Source organism: Pholis gunnellus (assembly GCF_910591455.1).
Source record: "Pholis gunnellus genome assembly, chromosome: 12".
Taxonomy (NCBI): domain Eukaryota; kingdom Metazoa; phylum Chordata; class Actinopteri; order Perciformes; family Pholidae; genus Pholis; species Pholis gunnellus.
In genome coordinates, this window is record NC_136539.1 from 11,420,122 (window position 1) to 11,436,201 (window position 16,080).

Genomic DNA, 16,080 nt, shown 5'->3' on the forward strand with positions numbered 1-16,080 from the left:
GAAGTGTTTATGTGGGTGATATGTCGCTCACTGCACAGGTTCAGGCATGTGTTCTCTGCAGCTCTGATATCCGACAGTCTCCAGCACAGCGTGAGGCTCAGCTGTGGGATAAAGAAGCTGCTTACCAACAGAAATACCAATTACTGCACACTGCATCATGAAGCCTAATGGGCCTGCTGTGGCAAAGAGACGCTCAGGATGAAAGACTTGTAAGTTCTGCAACGGTAAAACCTGTATCTCAGCCCTCAGCAGCTTGTTTTAAGATCACTACCAGCACAGCGTTTAGGATCTAATGCTGACACAAGGTTATGATAAAGCTTGATCATTGTATAGCTCTACTTGCTCAGCTCACATACAGTGCTAAATATACTGTGTATGGTCCATTAACAGGGCTGCATCTGCTGTTAAGTGACCGTAAACCAGGATCTAAACTCACATAAGCTACAACATTTTCACACAGAGAAGCGAGGCTAAGCGTGACAAACATGCTGGCGGGCTACACGCTTGTCTCCTGCTTGAGGTTCACCAGAGGTTTGCCTTTCATGTTAGCTGTGACGGCAGCAGATTTGCCTATCTCTGCTGTAAAACGGCTTATTAAATGTGAATCAAATATTTGTGTTATGAGAGCGTAAAAGAAAAAAAAAAACTTGGCAGCGTCTCCGGTAAACTGGTATACCTCCATGGTCAGTATATTCTCCATGTTCAACTCTCATCAGTCAGAATGAAAGAGAATTTAGATGACAGCATTTATTTCACTGTAGGCAAATTGTTAAAGACACGTTTCCTGGATGATCTGATACTCTAAAGAACACAACTTAAAAGATAATTCAGCAACGAATTACCCATAGTATAGAAAACCGCTGCTCTATGCTCTCTATGGGTGAAACTGTCAAGCATGGTGCACTCTTGGCCACACCTCAATCAGGGATGTTTTCAATCAGCTGCAATAAAGAAAATCACATGCTTTTACATCTCTGATGGCAGAGTCTCTATAGGGGTGCAAAGTGATTTAAACGCAGCAATTGTCCACCCTCTGAAAGCAAGATAATGAGAAAAGACTGATTTACAGTAGTATTCACGAGTATTAAAGTCACCCCCATCAATACTACATCAGCAGCATGCAAATTAAATGCTGCAAAAATAGGCATATTGTGCTTCTGCGTGCCGGTTAATGTCCCTATTCAAGGTTGAAAACCATAAATGAAATAAAAAGAGCAGCTTCTGTGATGGCGGCATCTGTACTCTATGCAATTAGGCCGAGACTGGCAGATGATGAATAAAAGAGAAACGCAGCATAAAAGTATCATGGGACCTCTCATTACCTCTATCATGACTTTGAATCTGCCGGTGCTTTGGACTAGAACTAAAATGATAGCGGTACACGTAGACGTGGACCAGACCATTTCTGTGCCCTGCAGGCCTACCGTGTCCCACTGTAAGACCCTGATGATGTGTGACAGGCCTTCCTGCCTCACTGTCACATCAACCGGCTGCATAGGAAGAGAGAAGCTGCGTGAGAGACAGACACAGACAGATATAGATATAAAGTCCTTTCGCGTCATATTTCTCCAAAAAGGGACCATTACGGAACCGATACTAAGTGTCAGAAAATGCACAAATATGGATAAAAAAATGACATATAGCAGAGATTAATGTCTGTTATAACTGGTTAATTCAAGATTCATCTTTTTCACTTACTGTTAATACTCTCAAGGTGTTGGTTACCATGGTAGCCACAGGGATCTGAAGGGGGGATGGTAATCAGATCCTCTATTTCAGTCAGGATGATCACGAGTACACATTAAGCGTCAATATATTTATATCTGTATCTACATCTCTATATCTCTATATCTCTATCCATCTATCTATCTATCTATCTATCTATCTATCTATCTATCTATCTATCTATCTATCTATCTATCTATCTATCTATATACACATACATAGAAATACATTTCTACAGAAATGTAGATTATGTAATGTGCTCTGTAAGTAAAACATGACACTTAGAGTTTGTACCTTGTATGGCCAAATGATCAGTGTGCATATGTATCATAAGGAGGTGCATGTTTGTGTGTGTGTGGTTGCAGATGTATACAAACACGAGTGCTGTAAATGAGCCAGGCCCTCGGTTGAACTGTACAGTGTTTGTCAGCCAATTAGCAACATGAGTTAGTGCGACAGCAGTCGGGGGAGCGTCTCACATGCAGAGAAAAGCTGATGGGAGCTGATGGGCACAGCAGTGCGTCGTTGCTGGTGACTGAGGAAGAGGAGTGTGTGTGTGTGTGTGTGTGTATGGGGGGGGGGTTGACAGCATCTAAACCACTGCTAATGAAGACATCAGCTCACTAGCCGTCAGAACTGGCATTATGGCGTGAAGATAATGCTCAGACAGTGCAGACGAATCGTCAGATGAACACATGCTGGAGAGACACTTGTGCCAGTGAACACTATCATCTCACTCCAGTAGGGATGCCGGTGTCCTTGCGGCATTGCATATAGCTAGTCAAATGTGCAGAACTTACCTAAAGAAAACAGCAAATACAATCAGATTGGCTCTGTTTGATGGATCCGTCTGATTTGAGCTGTACTTCATCTTAGTCTGTCTCACTGTATATTTGCCTGCTTTATTTGGGCATGCAAGCAGGCAAATACAGTAATCCACAAAGGCTGGAATATAGTGGCTTAAAGTGGCAAAGGATGCTGAAAGTTTTTACTTCTTTTCTTTCAAGGTTGCTCTCATTTTGGTTATGGTGTTACCATGACAATTCGAAGGCTATAGTGTCTCATTTCTCAGTGGCGTAGGTGCATATGATGGAATCTGACATACATACATGGCTAAAGAACAAAAGTTCTATATGCTAAATAAAAGCGATATATAATAAATGCAAATTAAGTGTGGAGGAAGATGCAGCGACAGACACTATAGACAGATTTTCCCAGAAGCTAACTGTGGGAGCAACATCTTTCCTGGTCTCATTCCTCTCACACACTGTGTAACAACAAGGTGGTTAAAGTCAAACCGACCATGACATGTATTCCACCTCTACCTTCCAGGAAAAAAAAACAACATTTTGGATGTGAGACCTCGTTGGCCACTGGGGCTGAAGGCAAGCCTGCAGTGCCATGGGCTGATATATTGGCTGATTAGCAGCGTGCGTGGCCTGTGCTGATAGAGTTCCCTGATAGCGGCACAGCTATATTTGCTGAAAACGAACGTTTTGGAAGCAGCTGACATTTTCCCCCACTCTCATCCGCTCTGCTAAGAGGCCTCTTCACTGCAGCAGCTCTGTCTGTATCACAATCAGATAACGTCAAACTGTACGCACACACATCTACACACACACACACACACATACACACAGACACACACACACACACACACACAGTGTGAACCAGCTTAACTGTTGTTTTCCCCTTTTTTCCACCCAGGAAAGTTCACACCAACAACTTCAGTCAGAAATCACAGTTGTGCTAAATTCAAAAGTCTGACATCTCAGACATCTTGCTACTTCTGTCTCCTTGGTGATGCTTGATTTAGATTGCCCTTGCCAGCACATCATCTGCAAGCCAACTCGATGCATGGCAACTCCCACTGTGTTAGTTGTATATGTCATCAGTTATTCACATTGGGCACCTGTTGCTGTCACTGTCTCTTTGATATAAATGCCCAATGATTTATTAAAGAGGGTTTCTGAATGATTATGAATGATGACAGTCATGATAACAACTAGGAGTATGGCTGCAAGGCTGGCACCACAGGAAAGCAGCAGTCTCACAGTAAGAGCCCCTGCAGTCCTATAAAAAAGTATCAATGTTGCGTTTGTTTTAGCTTTTTATCAGCGCTGGAAAGTATGTTGAATGTAATCCCGAAACGAAAGATCTATCTCCTGTTTGTCAGTGAGATGGCAACTTTATTGCTGTCTTGTTAAATGGAGTGGTCTGTGGAGGATAGGAGAGAGGAAATGACAAAGGAGAAATATGCTCAATCAAGAGTCAGTTAAGATACATCGTTTTATTCTTATGCCCACTGAACCCCACAAAAGACAAACCAACAAAAAAGCAGTATCGATTTCCTTTTAAAACAGGAACTTGTCATCATCCTCCCTGTTTTGTTTTGTCTATCTTCTGTCAGAGGAAACACACTGCACATTGCAAATATGATTAAAGGTATAGCAGCGACAGCATGCATGCATATGTAGCACATAAACATGAAAGACACATATCGGTTAGGTACATTATCATCACAGGAAGCACACACATAGAGCAGCTTTGGGGGTGTTCGTCTGTGCAGTTCCAGTATGTGAGAATGCGGCTGTGAAATAAAAAATAAAAATGGGAGCTCTGAGTTTGTTGAGAGCTCCCTTGACAGGGAGCAGAACAGGCTATTACTTCATATTGCACCATTTAAGCTGTTTTTATTTTGGACTCTCCAGCTCCTTCTACCAGCCGACGTTGTCTCTGGGGATAACAATCAGGCCTCAAAAAGAAAAGGCAGACAGCTCTTAACAGTTTAAAGAGTTGTGTACAGCGTGTGTGTCTATATACTTGTGTTGGGGTGGGCTCGGATAAATGAGGTAATTCCCTCTCTGCGTTTGCGTCAAGAGACCGTGGCTGTCACTCACGCTCACTCTGCTTCGACTTTTCTCAAACACTGCTAATCTGGGTGACAATGCGTAGTCTGAGGTGTTTTTTATCCTCTATTCTCTCACACAGACTTGCTCACCCAGCTCTGCGAGGGCTCATATAAGCAAGTTGGCTCATAAAAACAAGTGATGGCAACGAAAGAAGTTTAAAAGTCTCAGATTCTCAGATTGGGTGCTGCAATTTGACTCTCACCCTTTCCTATGTTGGCCTGTTGGCGACTCCATGTCTCTGTCAGTTTGAGTAACAATTGCTCCCTCTAGTGCCGGAGGACTATAAGACTGATGTGGAGAGACGAGAGAGAAAGAGTGAAACCATGTAGCTTTTGGTTCAGGGGAGGAACAGAAGGCGTTTGTGTCAGGCCTGTGTCCTCTCCTTGTGAGAAAAGGGAATATCAAAGGCAAGATGGGGCCATGAGAGACTAGAGAGCAGTTGAGGGTGGAAGCAAGGAGATTCAGTGAGCTAAGGTGAGGGGAGGCAAAAGTGCGCTAGAGAAGACTTTCAGATTTCAAGAGAGACATTACATAATTTGTGCAGATGGTAGCTTGAGTGTCTCTATCCCCTCATGTCTCCCCTACCTCTGCCAGGACACATTATCCTCTTGTTCAGGAGGGTTGAGGACTACTTTTGATCACACACTGTGCATGTGTGTGTGTGTGTGGAACACAGCTTTGACAGGACACTATCAAATGCGCACAAGCACCACTTACAGAGCCATAGGGAGTCTTTGCTTCAGACAACAGAAAGAAAAGCAGGAAGCACAGTAGACCACAATAAACCGTTCTCATTTCAACATTTTGACTTCTCATGACAAACAGTCTAAAGTCAGCTGCTAACATGCTTTCGGTGGCAATGCTAACAAGCTGTGCAGATATAATATTTACCATACTCACCATCTAAGTCTGGTGTTTTAGCAGCGTGCTAATATTTGCTATTCAGCGCCGATGGAAATGTCTTTTCTTGCAGCTATTTGGTTACAAACCAAAATATCGGACTGATTGAAATCTTGACCAGATGATGGCACTAGACACACAGTCAAGGGATTACCAAATCTATTGCAAGTCATTCTGAGAGGATCATACATGTCTGTACTAAGCAGCATAGCAAATCATGCAGTAGTTGAAACCTTTCACTCTGTAAGATTGTCAACATCATGGCGGCACTAAAGTTGCTCTAAGTTGGTGGATTCATGTCCTGTGAACCACAGATGTCTGTAAATTGACTTCAAGTAAATGCCGACATATTTCACTCACTAAGGGAAACAGTTGATCTCAGGAGATCTTGGAAGTAATTAGCATTCATCAATTCAGTACCATGAATGTCTGGAACAGATGTTATGGCAATTCATTCAAGGTTACCTAAACGGAATGCAAGTGAACAGGTATGCAAATTGATTGGTTGTTTGTTGCTACATACAGAAGGAATTTGTCAGTCAGAACATGTTGCTTTGCAGGTGTAAAGCCACAAAGCTCAAAGTCAAGCTCAACTGTCCATTGCAGTAAGAAGCTGCTATTTATGCTGGTGATACATTTTAGCTGTAAAATGAAAAGCGCCTGTTTAATGTTAAAGGAATAATGAATTTCAAGGCAAAATTATTCCCAGCTGCACAGGGAGTAAAACATTTAAACTATATTGTTGAGAACATTAGCAACATATTCGTTGAAATGATCATTTTTGAACTTTGAATACAAAAAAATTAAAAATCTATACACTGCAACTTCTTGAATTGTAAAATGTTGCATTAATTAAAGGTAATTAGCATTCATCCATTGAGCACCATGAATGTCTGGAACAAATGTCTGCAATTCATCCAATAGTTGTCCAGACATTTTACTAAAACGCAAAATGTCTTTATACTTCATGGTGGCACTAGAGGAATAGTAGGAAGATTACAAATGCACAGGTACAACTAATAACATGAATGATGGCACCGGGGAATTTATGTGTGTCAATGCAGCATGCTCAATACCAAGGTCCATGCAAGTGAACAGGTGCATAAAGCTTTTGCTTTCAGATTAGTAACCTCATTTCAGTTTCATTATAGATACTATAATGATACTACTGTGATATTGCCTTCTGCATGATATACCTTTCATCTGTGTGTGTGCACTTATAACGTTCATGCTCCTGTAGTTCAAGGAGCTGCCGTTGTTTTTGGAACAATGGCTACATGGTTTTCATAAATGTAGTCCATTCATGGTACATGAAGGACAGAGCATAAAGCTGATGCCAAATCAGATCTGGAGTGAGATCATAGCAATAGAGATAACCGGCTCAAAGCATCCAGCTACATGCTGGCAAAGTGGGAACCGAACGGTCTTCTAATGAGTTTGGGATATTTGGAAAGAGAAGGATTATGAAATCTGCTTTGTGCCTCATGCACTGCATCCAGTGTCAGAACAAGAACTAATGAAATGACTGTTTAATATGCTAATGTTCAGACTTTATTAAGGCAAAAAAAAGCAGGACGAGGGAGTTCTAGCATGACTGCCATTGTATAGTTCGTCCCTGTAAATCTGGTCTTTGCTGCAAAGACACAAGCATTGATTTGCCTCCCAAATTCAGTGTTTCTTTCTTTGCTCTGACAGGCATTGCCATGGAAACACAAGACGGTGGTATTACAGTAAAGTTAAGAGGAAGGCTGTAAGGAGCCAGTCCACCAGACTGTGAAGGGCTGGTATAATTCAAGACCAAAGACAGTGCTACATGTGCATCATCTCTCTGGGGGTGAGACGACTACAGTCTGCCTTGCAGGTCCGTATACTTTTAGTCCCTCACATCTTTCAGAAAACCGCTGTTAGTTTTACCTTAAGGTGTACATCGCTGGTTTACACTCATCAGACAAGAGCATTTCTCTGTATAGGTGTAATCTGGTGTCTGTGCCTGTTTCCTCAAAAGTGAAAGCAAGGAATGGATTCTATTCTTGTCTCTTATACAGATGTTGGTGTTAAACATTGATAGGGCTGATGCAGGAAGAAAGGGAGCGAGAGAGAGAGAGGGGGGGAGACAGAGAGAGAGAGAGAGACATGGCTTTCTTCTCCTTTATGCTTGATTTGATTACTCTCCAGCATCCAATTTTGTTGAGTAGGAACATCTGTTAAAATGCAGCAACTGCATTATGGCAGCAATTCAGAATGTATTCATGTGTGCAACAGCCTGTGTTAGACATTGAGAGGTTTTTTTTTTCAGTGAAAGTGCTGACTTTAATCCTTACTTCAGATTCTTACACGTACATCTTTGAAGTTATTGCCCCCCAATCGTAGGGGACTACATTAAATTTAACAATCTAAAATATGTCAAATTGAAATGAAAGAGGATTTTAGGTTATTCACGTGGCCAATCAAGAACACAACATGCTCTGGCTGTGTATTTGGGATCTTTGATCTTTGTGCGACCACGTATAAGAAAAGGGACAATTCCTACACTGTTATGGATGTGAAGATCCTGAAACAACCTTGAAAGTCAGACATTTAATCTCATAGTGAATGTTTAATTTCAATGGGATTGAGCACAGCCAGAACTATTAAAAACATTTCACATTTCGTACAGCAATTTCTTAAGCGTAGACTCCTTGAAGCACATTCATACACATACTACTTCCACTTTTCATCTATAAGGGAAACATCGAGAATCACACGCAAATGAAATGTTTGCATTGGCAGATTTGATCTCATAAACACATAAACTGTGACTCAGTCTGTCCAGATGCTTGACACACTCACATCTCAGCACATTTGCAGACCACACAGTCATCCTGTGCTATTGCACAACCACAGAGCACTTCCTGGTTGATTCATTTCTGTGTGACCTACGGAGACAAGTTTTAAATCTTACCACACGTTGTGTTTAGCTGCTCCCTTATGCTATGTTTTGACTTCTCCCTTTTAAAGACAAAGTATCAAGCTGCCTGGTATGTTGCTACATAAAGAAGGAATTTGTCAGTCAGAGCATGTTGCTTTGTGTAAAGTCATTAAGTTAATCTCCTGCCTATAGCTCAACCGTCCATTGCAGGCAGTAAGAAGCTGCTATTTATGCTGGTGATACATTTTAGCTGTGAAATGAAAAGTTCCTGTTTAATTTGAAAGGTTTAATGAATTTCATTAATTCATAAAGGCAACATTATTTCCAGCTGCACGGGCAGTAAAATATTTATAATATTTTTTGAGAACATTATCAACATGTTAATTTCACTGATAATTGTTGAGCTTTGAATAACAATTAATACAAACATATTTACAGTGCAACTTTTTGAATTATAAAACATTGCATATATTACATGCCACATAAAAAATAGAAGTGCATCCCCCCCCCCCCCCCCCCCCCCCTCTCCTCTCATCTCTTCTGGTCTACGAGGTTGAGTCCTCTTCACTGGGTTTGGTTTTCAGTGGGTGTTGCTCTGCCCACAGATTTTGACCCGACTTGTTTCCTCCTGAGCCTTTGCTTCTGCAAATCTTCACCACCATTAGGATCATGACCAACAGTGAGCAGACGACGACAGCGATAAGAATCCCCATCCAGATACCCGACTTGCATTCTGGCTCAGAGATGGCTTTGACATCTCCTGCAAAGAAGAAGACAAAGAAATGCTTTACCGCCGCCCGCATATCCATAATTGAATATGATTTTCAAGCACTGTTCTTTGCTGGGAGATGCTGCATCACATTAAGATGTGCTTACCTTCCGCATAGACATTAACAGTCAAATATCCAGATTTTTCCACTGCAAGCTTCCTCCACCCATGAGACAGAGATGGGAGCCACTCTTCCACCTCACAGAAATACAGGCCACTATCTTCAGGACTTGGCTTCAAGAATGTAAGGCTGAATTGGTTGGGCAACGGGTGGCCAAATCTTAGCTGATCACCCTTCCCAAACCTGTCCTGCAGGGTGGAGTTGAGGTAAGCTGTGAATATGGGGCGTTGTTCAGTTTCTGTCTCTTTCTGCCAAAACCATGTGACCTGGAACTCAGATTGACTGCTGGATTGATTGGCGATATGACAGGGGATAGGGAAATCCTGGGATCTGCTTATGTTCAACGACTTTTCTTCCTTCACAATGGACAGGTTGTTTTCTGTGAAAAAGCACACAGATGAAAAGACTCATTATATTCAACTCTATCTTCACAAAGCAAAGCAATCGATGGGACTTAAAGTGTAATTTCACAAGTATACAAACAGACAGGCAAGAAGTCAGCAGGGAAAGAAGACAAATGGTAGATTAGGAAGCTTTGCAAAGGGCAGAAACAGAAAACACAAGAAAAGAAAAAAAAGAGAAGAGCAAGTAGGTCATTATGTAAGACAACATCATGCATAAAACCATCAACACCACAAGAGCAAAACATATGACAGCACCATCAGAGAAGCGGTTAGTTTGCTGAGAAGTAAACAGTACATGCCACACAAACACCCATGCAAACGCACAGCAACATTTTAGAAAGACTTGATCATACCTGCAACATTTACAGTCAGCGTGATGGGGCCTGTGGTGTCTGAGGCCTTTTGCTGCCAGTGACCTTCATGATCCAGCTGGTATTGCTCCACCTGGCACCGGTAGGTCCCACTATCACCCTCATGGGCCCTCTGAATTCCCAGAGGGAAGCTGCTCTGAGTGGGCCTGGAGACACGAAGCCGCCCCTGCAGGTCTCTGAGCTCCTGGTTCTCTGGGTAGCTCAGCAGGCCCGTGTGATCAAGCTCCACCAGGACATTTGTGTTGGAAGAATCATGTCCAGTATAGAGCCAAGCAACTTTGTAGAATAAAGAAGGACTGGATGCACCTGACATGATGTTACACTTGAGCTCCACCTCGTCTCCCTCTCTGGCTGGCGACGGCTGCTCATTCTTGTCTAAACTAAGGTCGTTGGCTGGAGAATGAGAGTGGGCAGAGAAATGAACGCTTAGTCAATGAAGAACTTAGTATTTTGTCAAATTATTTTTGGTAAAGCCCCTGAAAACTTAAAAAAATAGTATTTCTATATATGATGAAGTGAGCTAAAATCAAAGTAAATGTTCAACGGCCATATTCAGCAAACCATACGTTTTTGATCCAAGAATAATTCTAAAAGGCTTTAGGCATTAAACACATTTGATTGACAGTGCTGAAAACACACCGAAGGCGCATTTTCATTTAAAATGTTTCTCAATTGGTGCATAGAAATGAATTACATTTTTCCAAATGAGCCAACTGAGCCATTTCAAATCATTGAGAAAGAAAAGGAGAAATAGATAATTATGGAAATCTCTCATTTGAAATAAGCAAAGCTGTTTGAACATTTGTAGAGCATTGTGTGTTCATGTAGGGAGCTCGTTTAGAAAATAGGTTTTTAGGGGCCTATAAAATGGTACGGACAACATGTTGTTGATGACTGATGTTACTTACTGAGACATTCTCAGTGAGTTATTTAACACAAACTTACCAGGCTCGATAACTGTTAGCTCTGTAGTTTCGGACACCGGTGAGAGCTGATACCAGTCACCATGAGGATCTTGCAGCGACTCCACCACCTCGCATATGTATGAGCCACTGTCTGAGATCCGAGCTTGCCGAATACTAAACTCAAAACTAGGGCCCTTGGTGCGCTTCATGCTGATTCGCTGCCTCTGGCTCAGCTGTACCTGGGGTCCGAATGCCACCAGGGCATCCTGGTCTGAGCTCACAATGGTCTTATTTTCTCCCTGTTGCTGGAGCAGCCAGGTGACAGCATAGCGGGAGGACGCAGAGGGTTCTGACATAACTGAGCATTTGATTTCTGTGTCAGTGTTGATATTTATAGTCAAGGCAGGGGTGGTGGTCAGCACGAGCTTGCTCACTAGGAGAGGGAGAAACATATGAGAAATAGATAGCACAATGCAGCTTTCATCCTAAATTGCTCCAAAGATGACATGTAGCCGAACAAATCTCAACGGTACCTGGATTCTGCACCGAAATAGCCAGCTGGTTGGATGGAGGCAGCTTCTTGTTAAAGTTCTCCAGGAAGACAGACACCCTACACTGGTAGTTTCCTGCCTCCCTACGGCTCGCACCATTGATAAGCAGATAGTAAAAGACTTCATTCTCAACATTCTCAACTTTCAGCTGGTAGCGGTGCTGGTCTCCAGACCAGCTGATGGCACCATCGGAGTACAATGTCAGGATGTTGTCTATGGTTGAGGGGTCACGCTGCAGGCTCCAGGTGAGTGTTATTGGTAAGCGGGGCCCTCTGACCCGGCACATCAACTCCACATTTTCTCCTACAGTCACTATGCTGTTGCGACTTATCAGACCCACTTTAACGAACGAATCTGTGAGAAAATGTTTCAAAGAGTCAGCGGTGGTGAGTGAGAAAGCAGAAGTTGGTGATCATATAATCATCATGCGATCATGAGTTTTCAAAGTAAAAAAGAGATGTGAGGAAACTATATTTACAAAGTACTGTCTGTCTCTTCTCTTTGTTTCCATCACACTTGCACATCATCTCTCAATATCGTTTCCTTCTTTAAAATAAGACACGGTTAATATGAGGCGACGTTTTTAGACTTAATTGGGCTAAAAGTACAAAGTTTGTGCTGATTACAATCCAGAATCATTTTCCTCACGATTGTGCAAATGTCTTCTAGTTACTTTTTGATATTTCTTGCATGCAAATGGGAATTGCAAAGCAATTGCAAGAAAGACCAAAATATAGAGAAACCAGTTGTTTCAACATGCAGGTTTCATCATTCGTTTGTCTTGAATCTTTTGTACTCCACAGTACATATCTTACCTGTAGGAGCCACTGTGACAGTGGCAATCTGTGACTGGCTGTTGGTCTTGCTATTGATTTTCCATTCAGCCACAGCACACTGGTAGACACCTGAATCAGAAGGCGTGACTTCATCAAGCTCTAGGGTGAAGGTGTCAGTCGCCGGACGCGTTGCCGTTACTTTGCGACTCATGAACTCCCCCGCTTTCTCCGTAACACCCTCCTGACTTAGACTGATGACACTGGTGAACATGGCCGCCGCTGTTGATTTGCGTTGCCAGGTGACGGAGATCTGATCTTTGACCCCGTGCACTTTACAGGTGAGCTGCAGCCGGTTGCCTTCGTTAACGCCCACAGTGTTTTGCATTTCAACCGAGAGCCCACTTTCTGTGATGAGACATGGCAACAGACAGATGGAAAACAAAGTAACTCTATTATAAATAACATTGTCTTATCAATAACAGCCTCCATTTCAAAGGACAAAAATAAGAAAACCAAGGCTGAATCATGCAGGTAGGAAAAGTAAAGCCTGAGTAAATGTCTGTGTTTGTGTGTGTCTCAGTCAGTATGAGCACATTTGCAGACTGACCTGTGGCTGAGATGCTGACCAGCTGGGAGCTGGAGTCCTGGGCTGCTCGCTGTGTAAAGGCACCATCCTGGCCTCTGTCCTGAAGCCATGCTCTACAGATATACTCACCTTGGTCCTCGGTTCTGACAGGCTGCAATATGAGACGGTATTCTCTATTCCCAATCCGGGCTGCCCTGAGCTCTCCTTCTTTCACTCGCGCACTGTACTCGGACCCCACAGACAGAATACCTGTAGGGCCAATGCGGGCCAACTCAACATTAGCCCTGAGCCAGGCTAGAGAGAAGAACCTTTCCTCCAGGTTCTGCGAGTCTACCTCGCAGGTCAGCAACAGCTCCTGCCCCTCCTGCAGAGTTTCCGACTGTGCCGAGATTGTCACCACCAGAGACGACGTGTCTGGCACCACCTCTACTCGCGGCAAAAAAAACATATAGACACACACATCCTGTCAGAGAAGCCACTGCGCAGAAGAAGAACAAAGCGGAATGTGTTGACTCATATCAAGATGTGCTATTTGATAGACAAAATCAGTTAGATGACAGCTGTTTTCTCACCTCTGGCTTTAACATTCAGGGTAGTTTCCCTCGCCTCCTTTTGTGCGATAGTGTACCAAGAGAGGTCAGGATCTTGGATCCACTCCTGAGCCTGGCAGTAGATCCTGCCTTGGTCTGAAAGCTCCAGCTGAGCCATGTTTAGCTTGTACGTGGCCTCTCCCATTTTATCTAACCTGATCAGTCCAGCTTGGTGACGCGCTTCAAACCCGGGGCCTGGGCTAAGTGTAAAATCTCTATTCAGAGACATGATAGGGCGAGCGTTGTCCTCGCCGTCCTTATGGAGATACCAGACCAGAGACAGATGGGTGTGCTGGATGGTGTTGGTGGAGGCCTGGCATGTTAAAGTGAGAGCATCCCCCTCGTTATAGCTCAGTGAGGTGGAGGCAGGTGATGAAACACTGAGGGAGTTGTCGATCACTGTGGCACCACATCCAAAACAGAGACAAAGGCATGAAAGTCATACATTTTTTTGCCATCTTTTAAGATACAGCAATGCAGTTACGTTTAAAAGTACGTCTTGAAACTCAAAAGTAGAACGGTGACTGCTTACCTTTTACTGTTGTCTTAGCGCTGTAGGTTCCATGATAAACAAATTCTGAGTTGACTACAGAACAGTCATATTCCCCTTCATCACCTTTCTCCAGGCTTTGTATCTCAAACAAGACTGAGTTTGGAGTCACGTGTGTCAGAGTGATTTCTTTGCTCATCACGCGACTCGTATACACGGCATAGCCGAAGCCTCGGTCACCTGTGCTGATGATGTTGATCTCATATTTGGGTTTTTCGGGCTTATTGACACGGAATTCAATATCTTTTCTAGTGCTGTCACTGGCAAAGCCACTCACGTTGCAGGAGATGGAGAGCGGAGAGCCCACCACGCGATACAGAGGCCCAGCCTGTACTTCGGTGTGCACTATGGCTTCTCCTGTGTGAAGCACATTCAAAACAGATGGTGAAGTCAGTTGAATACTGAACCTTTAAAGATTCAGCCATTTTTTATAAGGGTGTTATAATCCAGCATCGAACCTTTGTTTTAGTTTTCATGTAAAGCAATGAGAAGAACTCCAGTACACGGTTTTCCGCTTGCTGCGGAAATATTTATTTGATTACATCGGACAGACCATTATTTTCAAAACTGCACCTGCCTTCTGTCTCTGTCACACAATAAGGTGTGCAGAGATTATTTTTTAAATGTTATGTATTTGTGAAGCAAAGCTCTGTAGTCTTCATGATGCTTGGCACATTATAAGAAAGGAGAAGTTTTCACAGTTGTGTGAAGTATTTATTCATTATAAGTATCCAACGAGTACCTGCAAACAGCGTAAAAAAGGTCCCCTACAAGATATTTATTTAAGGAATCATTGCTGCTTTTCCGTCCTTATGAAAAGGATTTTCCAGTAATTTGTTTGCCTTCATCAGTTTAACTGTTTTCTAAAATAAGAATAACATAAGTGAATAATCAATTATGAATAATTGACTTCATTCACAGAAATGTTTGCAAATTTTGCAATTTTATGAAATTATAAAAAATAGTGACCAAAAACACAGTGATTATTTTAGATTTATCAGAAAAATGTAGCTTAAACTATGCATGTATTCGTGTTTATCATTATTTATTGTTATTTAGTATATTTAAGATTGACATAATGACAGGTGCACAAATAACTATGTTCAACTTTATAAAAGCTCAACAAGTTTCTTTGCTCCACTCTACCTCCTTACTGTAAAATTATACCTTCTTTTCTGTTTTTGTTTTTTAGGTTTTAACAAAATAAATACGACAATCCAACTGCAGTAATTCAATGTAGGCCACTTACCGCAGTGCAGTAGTCCCAGCCAAAAGATCAAATTGACCCTCAAACAAGACAGCAGGGAACACTTCATCCTGAGACCTGTCTCAGAACAAACCAGTGTTCACAGCCACAGCGTCCGAGACCAGGACCTTAGTACGTGTGCGAAAATCAGTCTGTGCCCCCGACACAGACATTTAGGTGGTTAACGCTTCCTGTAGGTACACCAAGAGGAAGTCTGAAATAGTTCCTGCATGCTCCGCGCACTGTTGCAGCATGGTGTTTGTAAATCGAATTGTCGGTGTCACTTACAGTACGTACAGTGCCTCAAAATGATTTTGGGGTTAGACATATATCAGGGGTCAGAAAACAATGTACAGTGTCCTTAGGGCTCATGTAGCCTTTATGGTTTGACTGCATCATGATATGCAGACTTCCGTTGGACAAACACAGCTTTTGACATACTTAGAAAAAGACGGTTAGCGGCTCATTTTACAGCAGCCATACCTGAAATAATGGGAAGTGAAGTTAAAACAAATGCGCCGCTCTCTGCTGCAGGCAGGTGATGCCTTCTGTCGGCATCCTCATCGATCGACGCACCTCCATGTCTTAACGTTTTGGCAAAACTTTTATGTCAGAGTGAAAGCATATGTAACTTCCGGTTTTCCAGAATTCGATTCTTCATTTATTCATTTAGGCGACATGATTATCAAAAGTCAATGACATTATATCAGATGTAATAATCCGATCATACATCAACGGGTGGAGGAGATAAAGGGCTCGCGATTGA

General features: G+C 42.6%; 1 protein-coding gene across 1 annotated transcript; it reads right to left on the bottom strand.

Annotated features, from left to right (window-relative positions):
• Positions 1–8,978: 8,978 nt before the first annotated feature.
• On the bottom strand, positions 8,979–15,707 carry LOC306704308 (immunoglobulin superfamily member 2-like). Its single transcript, XM_079170600.1, has 10 exons — positions 15,318–15,707; positions 14,051–14,425; positions 13,501–13,917; positions 12,950–13,354; positions 12,382–12,747; positions 11,549–11,920; positions 11,056–11,448; positions 10,093–10,503; positions 9,322–9,714; positions 8,979–9,205 (listed from the first exon to the last, which is right to left on the bottom strand). The coding sequence occupies exons 1-10, from the start codon at positions 15,382–15,384 to the stop codon at positions 8,991–8,993; spliced, it is 3,414 nt and encodes a 1,137-aa protein (XP_079026726.1). The 5' UTR covers positions 15,385–15,707; the 3' UTR covers positions 8,979–8,990.
• Positions 15,708–16,080: the final 373 nt, after the last annotated feature.